Here is a 12,116-nt window from a genome sequence, read left to right as displayed (position 1 = left end):
ATCCATTCCCCACATGGAGAATGGCCAGGGTGCCGATAGGACATTGAGGGGGTTAGATGGAGCATTTATGTTGTCTGCGCATATTTGGCATTTGTGGCACTTCCTCACGTACGCACAACAATCCGTCTCCATTGTCAACCAAAAATATCCCGCTCTTAAGATCTTTCGGGCCACAGCATGTCCATTTGCATGTGTTCCAAATGATCCTTTGTAGACGTCCTTCAGGATCATCTCTGCTTCTTTCTCCTCCACACATCTAAGAAGTACCATGTCGTGGTTCCTTTTGTAAAGAATGTTCCCATCTAGAAAGAAACTCGTTGCTAATCTTCTTAATGTTCTTTTGTCAGTCTCGGAGGCCTCTCGAGGGTATTCCTTTCTCTGGACGTATTTCTTGATGTCATGGTACCAAGGTTTTCCATCTCCGCTTGTTTCGATAGCACAACAATAAGCTGGTTGATCTCTAGTTTTTATTCTTATGAGTGGTTGATCATCACCATTTATGTGAAACATTGAAGCAAGTGTGGATAAGGCATCAGCTAGCCTATTATCATCTCGTGGGATATGGTAGAAGCGGATCTGTTCAAATTGCTCCATCATTTTCTGTATGTATTCTTTGTATGGTACCAACTTGCCATCCCGAGTTTCCCATTCTCCTTTTACCTGGTGGATGACTAAAGCAGAATCCCCGAAGACTTCTATTAGTTTAACCTTTCTTTCCAAAGTTTCTTGTAAACCCAAGACACACGCCTCATACTCAGCTATGTTGTTGGTGCAGTCAAAGCATAATCGGGCAATGATAGGAGTAAAGTTGTTTTCTGGGGAAACAAGCACGACCCCTACTCCATGTCCGAGTGCATTGGATGCTCCATCAAAAACCAGTGTCCATACTTCTTCTTCTATTGACTTTCTTGATGATAGATTCATAATATTCTCACCTGGGAACTCTTGGTGCATTGACCCATGCCTCTCAATGGGTTGATTAACAAGGTAATCTGCAAGTACACTACCTTGTGTCACATACATTATATCATACTCTGATAACAAGACTTGCCACCTAGCGATTCTCCCTGTTAATATGGGTTTTTCAAAGATGTATTTGATTGGGTCCATTTTGGAAATCAACCAAGTTGTATGGCTTAACATGTATTGCCTCAGACGTCGGGATGCCCAAACTAGTGCACAGCAGGTGCGTTCCAACAGCGAGTATCTTGTTTCACAATCTGTGAACTTCTTGCTTAAATAGTATACAGCTTGCTCCTTCCTTCCTGACTCATCATGTTGAGCTAGCACACATCCCATAAAATCATCCAATACTGTTAGATACATTAGTAGAGGTCGTCCGGGTACTGGAGGCATCAATATCGGGGGACTTGTCAGATACTGCTTTATGCTCTCGAAGGCTCTTTGGCAATCATCGTTCCACTTTACGGGTTGGTTCTTTCTTAACAACTTGAAGATGGGTTCACATGTGGCGGTCAACTAGGAAATGAATTTGGATATGTAGTTCAATCGTCCTAGGAAACCCCTGACTTCTTTCTCCGTTCGTGGGGCTGGCATCTCGATAATTGCTTTTACCTTCTCAGGATCAACTTCAATCCCCTTTTGGCTGACAATGAAACCCAAAACTCGACCTGATTTGACTCCAAAGCTGCATTTTGTAGGATTTAATTTGAGACTATATTTCCCGAGTCGTTCGAAAAGCTTTCGCAAGTTTACTACGTGTTCCTCTTCTACCTTAGATTTGCATATGATGTCATCCACATAGACTTCTATTTCCTTGTGCAACATGTCATGGAACAGAGTCACCATGGCTCTCTGGTATGTGGCCATGGCATTTTTAGGCCAAAAGGCATGACTTTATAGCAAAAGGTCCCCCACGGGGTGATAAAAGTAGTTTTCTCTATGTCCTCCGGTGCCATTTTGATTTGGTGATAACCAGCATATCCGTCCATGAAGGAGAAAAGAGCATGGTCTGAAGTGTTGTCGACCAAGACATCTATGTGGGGTACTGGAAAGTCATCCTTAGGGCTAGCTTTGTTCAAGTCTCGATAGTCCACACAGATCCTGAGTTTTCCCCCCTTCTTTGGCACCGCTACGATGTTAGCTACCGACCCGGGATATGTGGAGACTGTTACGAACTTGGCTTCTAACCATTTCTCGACCTCTTCTTTCACCCTCAGGGAGATTTATGGTCTCATTCTTCGCAAATTTTGCTTGACTGGATAAGAATTGGGCTTCAATGGTAGTTTATACTCCACTATCTTTCTATCCAATCTGGGCATGTCGCTATACGACCAGACAAAGACATCATTGAATTCGTGTAGAAGTTGGACTATATTTTCATGTTCTTCCTTTTCATTAGGGTACCCACTTTTACCTCCTTCTTATCATCCTCTGTTCCCAGATTTAGCAGTTGAATAGGTTCCTCATGTTGCTCAATTTCTCTAGACTCTTGCTCAACTAGCCTTAATAGCTCAGGTGGGGCTTCCTACGCTTCATCACTGTCTTCCTCGTTGATTAAACTGACCAGATGGTCATGACTGTATGAGTGGCTAGTAACATGGTTATTATTTTCGGGGTTGTCGTTGGATCTGCATTGGGGTGGATGGCATGATTAGTTTTTTTTTAATCTTGGTTTCATTCTTATGCCTCTACTCTCACCTCTAACAGAACCAAACTTGACCCAAGAGTCAGAAAATGCATTTTCCTTGGTTACCAACACGGAACAAAGGGGTTTATCCTACATGATCTATCCTCTAGAGAAACTTCTATCTGTAGACATGTTATTGTTTATGAATCTATCTACCCATATCATCGTGTTCCAACACAAACCAACCTCACCACCACTACAAATGATCATAGTGAACAAACACCCCTAACATTCCTTGATTATCATCATTCTGATTCCACCTCCAACACACCTTCTTCTCATTTACCCAAGCCACACAATACTACCTCTCCTGCCACTTTCAACCCTCCCCAACACTGATTCCATCAATCTAATACACTTATTGTAAGATCCCAAAGAATTTCTCATCCTTCCACATACCTTCAAGACTACCATTGCAATCTCCTCCAATCTTCCACCTTTCTAGACACCACATATAAGCACTCTTTACACTCTATCATTTCTTATCATTCCTTATCCTCCATTCATAGGCACCATTGTCTTACTTACCATTGCAACACACATTGAACCTAAAACCTTCAAACAATCTATACAATCTAACGAATGGATTCAAGCTATGGACAATGAGTTACAGGCTTTAGAGCAAAATAACACATGTTGATCTTCCTCCTAATAAACAAGCTATGGGTTCAAAATGGGTTTACAAATTGAAGTTTAACTTTAATGGCACTATAGAAAGACATAATGCAATGCTTGTTGCCTAAGGTTTTAAAAAAACTGAGGGCATGGATTACTATGAAAATTTTGCCCTGATGGTTAAACTATCCATTGTTAGACTCTTACTTGCCCTTGCAGCCTCTCATGGTTAGCTTCTTCAACAACTAGATGTAAATAATGTCTCCCTTCATGGTGATCTTGATGAAGAAGTTTATATGACTATTCCTAAAAGGGTCACCTGAAACCTTTCTAATCAAGTTTGTAAACTTAACAAATCTCTTTATGGCTTAAAACAAGCTAGCCATCAATGGTTTGCTAAAATCTCACATACGTTATCATCTCTTGGATACATTCAATCTCACCATGACCATTCCCTATTCACTAAAACTTCCAGCCACTCTTTTATTGTATTACTAATCTATGTTAATGATCTGATCTTGGCTAAAACAAGTCCTTCTGAAATCGACAATGTTAAACAATTCTTTGATGCTAAATTCAAAATTAAGAATCTTGGTGATTTAAAGTACTTAATAGGTCTTGAGGTTGCTAAATCTACCAAGGGTATCATCCTTAATCAAAGGAAGTATGCTCTTAACCTTCTCTCTGGCATTGGTTTTCTAAACTCCAAACCTGTTCCAACTCCATTGGTCAAGACCACACCCCTTAGTCAACATGATAGTACCCCTTACTAAGATCCTCTCCTATATAGACAATTAGTTGGCAGACTTCTCTATCTTACAAGCACTCGTCTTGATATCACTTTTTCAATCCAACAACTTAGCCAATTCATGGTTTCTCCCACCATAAATCATCATAAAGCCATGACAAGGATCCTTCGTTACATCAAAAGCCATCCTGGCCATGGTCATTTCTTTCAAACACCTCTATAACTCAAATCAAAAGGTATATGGATTCTAATTAGGTTACATGCCCAAATACCATAAAATCCATATATGGTTATTGTATGTTCTTAGCCAATTCCATGGTTTCTTGGAATTCCAAGAAACAAAACATTGTCTCTAGATCTTCTTAGGAAGAAGAATACAAAGCCTTAGTTATTGCTTCTTGCGAGGTACAATGGTGATACAAACCTCCTTTGAGGGGGTTGTGTTTGTTTGTCGATCATTCTTGATCGAAGGTCTATTTATATTTGTAAATCGTTGATGATTGAAATTTGTACGAACTTGATTAGATGACGAGTGTATTTTGTTCTGAGATGGAATGTGTATGAATGAGTTGTGTTTGAGTAAATGGATTCTATTTTGATTATGATAAGAGAATATGGTAAAGATTGAAAAGATGAAGGTGCCCCAAATACAAGTGTTTGATAAGCCAATGTTGTTCGCCATAAGCAATGATTCTTGATGAGAATTGAGGTAAGGCGCCACACCAATGGTGATAAGCCTATGAACGCCACAAGGAAGGTTCCTTGATAAGTTCTAGGTTAGGAGCAAAGCTCAACTAAAAAAGAATTAATCCAAACAAAATCTCAAGTGTCTTATTCAAATGTTTAAATTGGTTATAAATAATGGGGAATTCGGCGAAGCTTTGATCGCATGTGAAAAATGGAGTAAAATACATTGATTGACATTCAAAGCCTTTCCTAAGAATTCAAATCCTTATAAAAAACGTGTTGAACACTTTAATGAGGAATAATGCTCATGAATTCTTGTCATCTTGAGTTGTTCTAGTATGGAAACTTTCCCTTTGTCCTTCCACACAATGAAGCCGTGTACCAAGTCTCTTTGGTGGGCAGATTCGGTTCTCTTGGCACCAATAAGAAAATATTTATTTGTCTTAATGTATTTCAATGCATGTTGCTACCATTTAGGCAAGTTTTGAAGTGGAGAATATCCTCACTATTTCAATTAAATGTCCCAAATCAGATTTGAGTGATGGATGATTTGGAACAAGAATGGAAAGAAATAAATCAGCAAACCTTGTGATTCACGCCCCTGTTTGTTTAGGAAACAATCTTCATTGTTTAATGAGCTATTGAATGTTGCCATATAGGGAACCACATGTGTTCTCCCAAATACAAAGGTTTATAAAAGTACATGCCCATCTCCAAGTAAGGAATGAATCAATTGACATTCATTCTCTTAAAGCCATTTGATTTCCCAAATAAGGAATGAATCAATCAGCTTTCTCATTAAGGTAAGTATTCACGCGCCTCAATCATCTTGGATTCTTTACGCCTTACTCAAATAAAAGATGAATCAACGGACATTCATCTTTTAAAGTCTCTTGCTCTTAAGAAGGTAAGGTCTTGAATTTGTTCCTCATTTGAGATAACTCATCCAAGCTAAATAAAGTAGGCATTCATATGCTTCCACATCCCCCTTCCCAAGAAGGAAGTTGTACCTGATTATATGAATAATAGAGTCCAAAATAAAGTAAAGTGTTGGCCACATTAAGCCAAATTACACCCAATAGGAAAGTCTTAAATTGTTCTTAAAAACAAGGAAAGAAAATAACTACTATTCTATATGTGGGACAAGAAGGCCCACACTTTATTAAATGCAACATACAAATCTTATGCCTTCCTAAGAATAATGTGGCCTCCATCAGGTGGTTCTTCAAGTTGGATGATGCACTTGATGACCTTGTGCTCTTCATCAATATTGGACCTTTCTGGGTCACATCATACTCTCCTTCTTGAAGTGAATTCGACCTTGAATTCACATCATCATTACCATATTCGCTCTGATACCACCTGATACGAACCTCCTTGAAGAGGGTTGTGTTTATTTGTTGATCGTTCTTGATTGAAGGTCTATTTGTATTTGTAAATCATTGATGATTAAAATTTATATGAACTTGATTAGATGACGAGTGTATTTTTTTTTGAGATGGAATGCGTATGAATGAGTTGTGTTTGAGTACATGGATTTCTATTTTGATTAGGATAAGAGAATATGGGAAAGATTGAAAAGATGAAGGCGCCACAAACACAAGTGTTTGACAAGCCAAGGTTGTTTGCCACAATCAAGGATGCTTGATGAGAACTAAGGTAAGGCGCCACACCAATGATGATAAGCCTATGAACGCCACAAGGAAGGTTCCTTGATAAGTTCTAAGTTAGGAGGAAAGCTCAACTAAAAAGGAATTAATCCAAACAGAATCTCAAGTGTCTTATTCAAATGTGTAAATTGATTACATATAGTGGGTAATTCGGCCAAGCTTTGATCCCATGTGAAAAATGGAGTAAAATACATTGATTGGCATTCAAAGACTTTCCTAATAATTCAAATCCTAATAAAAAACGTGTTGAACACTTTAATGAGGAATAATGCTCATGAATTCTTGGCATCTGCAGTTGTTCTAGTATGAAAACTTTCCTATTGTCCTTCCACACATTGAAGTCGTGTACCAAGTCTCTTTGGTGGACAGATTTGATTCTTTTGGCACCAATAAGGAAATATTTATTTGTCTTAATGTATTTCCATGCACGTTGCTTCCATTTAGACATTTTTTGAAGTGAAGAATATCCTCATTATTTGAATTACATGTCCCAAATCAGATTTGAGTGATGGATGATTTGGAACAAGTATAGAAAGAAATAAATCAGCAAACCTTGTGATTCACGACCCTCTTTGTTTAGGAAACAATCTATACTGTTTAATGAGCCATTGAATGTTGTAATATAGGGCACCACACATGTTCTCCCAAATACGAAGGTTTTTGAAAGTACATGCCCCTATCTAAGTAAGGAATGAATCAATTGGCATTCATTCTCTTAAAGCTTTTTGATTTCCCAAATAAGGAATGAATCAATCAGCTTTCTCATTAAGGTAAGTATTCACACACCTCAATCATCTTTGATTCTTTACGCCTTACTCAAATAAAAGATGAATAAATGGGAATTCATCTTTTAAAGTCTCTTGCTCCCAAGAAGGTAAGGTCTTGAACTTGTTCTTCATTTGAGATCACTCATCCAAGTTGAATAAGGTAGGCATTCATATGCTTCCACACCCCCCTTCCCAAGAAGGAAGTTGTACCTGATTATATGTATAATAGAGTCCAAAATAAAGTAAAGTGTTGGCCACATTAAGCCAAATTACACCCAATAGGAAAGTCTTAAATTGTTCTTAAAAACAAGGAAAGAAAATAACTACTATTCTATATGTGGGACAAGAAGGCTCACACTTTATTAAATGCAACATACAAATCTTATGCCTTCCTAAGAATAATGTGGCCTCCATCAGGTGGTTCTTCAAGTTGGATGATGCACTTGATGACCTTGTGCTCTTCATCAATATTGGGCCTTTCTGGGTCACATCATACCCTCCTTCTTGAAGTGAATTCGACCTCGAATTCACATCATCATTACCACATTCGCTCTCATACCACCTGATACGAACCAACCTTGAAGGGGGTTGTGTTTGTTTGCCGATCGTTCTTGATTGAAGGTCTATTTGTATTTGTAAATCGTTGATGATTAAAATTTGTATGAACTTGATTAGATGACGAGTGTATTTTATTCTGAGATGGAATGTGTATGAACGAGTTGTGTTTGAGTAAATGGATTTGTATTTTTATTAGGATAAGAGAATATGGTAAAGATTGAAAAGATGAAGGCGCCACAAACACAAGTGTTTGACAAGCCAAGGTTGTTCGCCACAAGGAAGTATGCTTGATGAGAATTGAGGTAAGGCACCACACCAATGGTGATAAGCCTATGAACGCCACAAGGAAGGTTCCTTGATAAGTTCTAAGTTAGGAGCAAAGCCCAACTAGAATCAAAGGTTTTGTGATTGAAGGTTAAGAATTGAATATACAAGGATGACAAAATTGACTCCTCGTATATCTAATAAATTTCATTTCAACCTTGTTATTTTTTTTGCTATTTGTAAAGTTTCCTTTTTTTTTTGTATTTTTGTCTATTTGATAAGTGGCCGGACAAAATTGAGTGTTCACAGTTGTCCCTCTTTACTTGTTGCTTACTTGATAGCAAGCAAATCGAGGTTTGCGTTTTATCATAGTAAGTAACTAGTAAAGAAATGAACATTAATTTTGCTAAAAATAGGCGAAAGGAACTATCACTACACAACCTTAAGTGAGATCAAGTTGAGGAATCGAGATAATAGGTAAATGCGAGAACACAAGTCGGTTATTGCTAGAACTCGAAATAATAAAAAGGTAAATGCGAGAACGCAGGTCGGTTACTGCCGGAACTCGAGATAATAAAAAGGTAAATCGAGAACGTAGGTCGGATACTGCTAGAACTCGGAAACTCACATCAGGCTCGGGGTCCTGGAAAGTGTAATTTTAAAATGAGAACGAAGGTAGGGTGCTGTCGGAACTCGAAAATTCACATCAGACTCGGGTCCTGGAAAGATCGATTGAAAGCACATCAGGCTCAGGGTCCTGGAAAGCATAATTTTAAAACGAGAACGCAGGTCGGGTACTGCCGGAACTCGGAAACTCACATTAGGCTCGGGGTCCTGGAAAGTGTAATTTTAAAACGAAAACGCAGGTCGGGTGCTGCCGGACCTTGAAAATTCACATCAGACTTGGGGTCTTGGAAAGATCGATTGAAAGCACATCAGGCTCGGGGTCCTGGAAAACATAATTTTAAAACGAGAACGCAGGTTGGTTACTGCCGGAACTTGAGATTTTCACATCAGACTTGGGGTCCTGGAAAGTTATTGAAAGCACATCAAGCTCGGAGTCCTGGAAAGCATAATTTTAAAACGAGAATACAGGTTGGGTGCTGTAGGAACTCGGAAATTCACATCAGGCTCGGGGTCCTGGAAAGTTATTGAAAGCACATCAGGCTCGGGGTCATGAAAAGATTGATTAAAAGCACATCAGGCTCGAGGTCCTGCAAGATCGATTCAAAGCACATCCGGCTCGGGGTCTTGGAAAGCATAATTTTAAAACGAGAACGCAGGTCGGGTACTGCCTGAACTCAGAAACTCACATCAAGCTCGGTGTCATGCAAAGTGTAATTTTAAAACGATAGCGCAGGTCGGGTAATGCCGGAACTCGAAAATTCACATCAGACTCGGGGTCCTGAAAAGATCGATTGAAAGCACATCAGGCTCGGGGTCTTGGAAAGCATAATTTTAAAACGAGAACGACGCAGGTCGGTTACTGCCGGAACTCGAGATTTTCACATCAGGCTCAGGGTCCTTGAAAGTTATTGAAAGCACATCAGGCTCGGGGTCTTGGAAAGCATAATTTTAAAACGAGAACGCAGGTTGGGTGCTGCCGAAACTCGGAAATTCACATCAGGCTCGGGGTCCTGGAAAGTTACTGAAAGCACATTAGGCTCGAGGTCCTGGAAAGATCGATTGAAAGCACATCAGGCTCGAGGTCCTAGAAAGATCGATTGAAAGCATATTAGGCTCGGGGTCCTAGAAAGCATAATTTTAAAACGAGAACGCAGGTCGGGTACTGCCGAAACTCGGAAACTCACATCATGCTCGAGGTCGTGGAAAGTGTAATTTTAAAACGAGAACGCAGGTCGGGTGGTGCCGGAACTCGAAAATTCACATCAGACTCGGGGTCCTGGAAAGATCGATTGAAAGCACATCAGGCTCAGGGTCTTGGAAAGCATAATTTTAAAACGAGAACGCAGGTCGGGTACTGCCGGAACTCGGAAACTCACATCAGGCTCGGTGTCCTGGAAAATGTAATTTTAAAACGATAACGCAGGTCGGGTAATGCCGGAACTCGAAAATTCACATCAGACTCGGGGTCCTGAAAAGATCGATTGAAAGCACATCAGGCTCGGGGTCTTGGAAAGCATAATTTTAAAACGAGAACGACGCAGGTCGGTTACTGCCGGAACTCGAGATTTTCACATCAGGCTCAGGGTCCTTGAAAGTTATTGAAAGCACATCAGGCTCGGGGTCCTGTAAAGCATAATTTTAAAACGAGAACGCAGGTTGGGTGCTGCCGAAACTCGGAAATTCACATCAGGCTCGGGGTCCTGGAAAGTTACTGAAAGCACATTAGGCTCGAGGTCCTAGAAAGATCAATTAAAAGCACATCAGGCTCGAGGTCCTGGAAAGATCGATTGAAAGCATATTAGGCTCGGGGTCCTGGAAAGCATAGTTTTAAAACGAGAACGCAGGTCGGGTATTGCCGGAACTCGGAAACTCACATCATGCTCGAGGTCGTGGAAAGTGTAATTTTAAAACGAGAACACAGGTCGGGTGCTGCCGGAACTCGAAAATTCACATCATACTCGGGGTCCTGGAAAGATCGATTGAAAGCACATCAGGCTCGGGGTCCTGGAAAGCATAATTTTAAAACGAGAACGCAGGTCGGGTACTGTCGGAACTCGGAAACTCACATCAGGCTCGGGGTCCTGGAAATTGTAATTTTAAAACGAGAACGCAGGTCGGGTGCTGCCGGACCTTGAAAATTCACATCAGACTTGGGGTCCTGGAAAGATCGATTGAAAGCACATCAGGCTCGGGGTCCTGGAAAGCATAATTTTAAAACGAGAACGCAGGTTGGGTACTGCCGGAACTTGAGATTTTCACATCAGACTTGGGGTCCTGGAAAGTTATTGAAAGCACATCAGGCTCGGGGTCCTGGAAAGCATAATTTTAAAACGAGAATGCAGGTTGGGTGCTGCCGGAACTCGAAAATTCACATGTTGTATGTTATGTTGAGAATGATGCAAGTCATGTCATGTATGAGTAAAGAATGCATGCATAGATGTCTTGGTTTATGATCTCGTAATTTTCTAAAAATCAAACAAACTGTTTTTTATGGACTCAACTGAAATACGACCCATGTTGGACATTGTTAAAAACGACTATCTGCCAGCTCTTGCCATCCATTTTTCCCCAGTGTCATGTTAAGAATTTATTGGAATAGCTGGATTGTCCAATAAATTGCCCCAGTATCTTTGTCATAGACTTGATGAGAATCTTTCCAAATAGAGGTGATGATTCTCACTTCAAATAACTGCTCCAGTTTGCATGGTTGAGGATGAACAATAATGAATTTTCACTTGAGGGTGTTCATCTCTTTTCCTTAATTTTTGCCCATAATACCTAGTGTAGGTACCTATCAAGAATTCCCTCTTTTCATTATGATATTAAGTCGCCGTTGAAGGTTTTTGACTTAGTATCACTCTCCTTTTTTTAGGTCGCCCTTGCGGGTTTTCAACCTAACACTCCTTCTTCTTTTTTCTTTTTTGCTTGTTTTTTTATTTTGGCTATATTTGAACACCCTCAAGTGGCAGTCATAACTGCATAAAAGCATGAGTCACCCTTGAAGTTTGAAGGCGAGGATGCAAGATCTTGCCTCTGCTTGGTAGAGGGATTTTGGACTGATCCTATGATGAGCAACCTTACTTTCATTCGAGAAATGAGATCAACCCCCATAAACTGCCCCAATTTGGATTGATGTCGTTCTTTTAATTTCCATTTGTCATGTGACTTCTCCGTACACAACTCTTTAAAAAGAACTACTAAAAACAGTGATCAAGCAAATTTGGATTTTTGTTTTTGGGTTTTGAGTGTTGATATGGTGGTGGTGGTGATGATGAGAGATTGGGATTTAATCCGATGCATTAAAAATGAGATATTTTCATCAAAACTTTATGATATTTATAGGAGTCAGCATTTCTTTGCCCTAGTACATTTCTTAGGCATATCATATCATCGACAAGGTCTTTTGAGCTTGTATCGTGGCCTGGCTAAGGGTTTCCAAGAAAAAGGATAAGGCTCGAAAATATGTTTCCCAAACCCCTTTCTATGTTCTCCTTTCTCCATTGTCCTATTTCAACAGTTTTCTTGACATG

At 39.9% G+C, this 12,116-nt stretch overlaps 1 protein-coding gene across 1 annotated transcript in view; it reads right to left on the bottom strand.

Annotated features, from left to right (window-relative positions):
• The window catches only part of LOC109337132, a 2,663-nt gene extending 833 nt beyond the window's left edge, over positions 1–1,830 (bottom strand). Inside the window, exons 1-2 of the mRNA XM_019574033.1 lie at positions 1,576–1,830; positions 14–1,479 (exon numbers count right to left, since the gene is read on the bottom strand). Coding sequence (XP_019429578.1) covers positions 14–1,479; positions 1,576–1,830 — 1,721 coding nt within the window. The remainder of the gene's footprint in view (positions 1–13; positions 1,480–1,575) is intronic.
• Between the last annotated feature and the right edge of the window lie 10,286 nt (positions 1,831–12,116).

This window comes from Lupinus angustifolius, unplaced genomic scaffold, assembly GCF_001865875.1.
Source record: "Lupinus angustifolius cultivar Tanjil unplaced genomic scaffold, LupAngTanjil_v1.0 Scaffold_2_23, whole genome shotgun sequence".
Classification (NCBI taxonomy): Eukaryota; Viridiplantae; Streptophyta; class Magnoliopsida; order Fabales; family Fabaceae; genus Lupinus; species Lupinus angustifolius.
The sequence above is the reverse complement of the archived record's forward strand: the minus strand, read 5'-3'. Positions and strand labels throughout refer to the sequence as shown.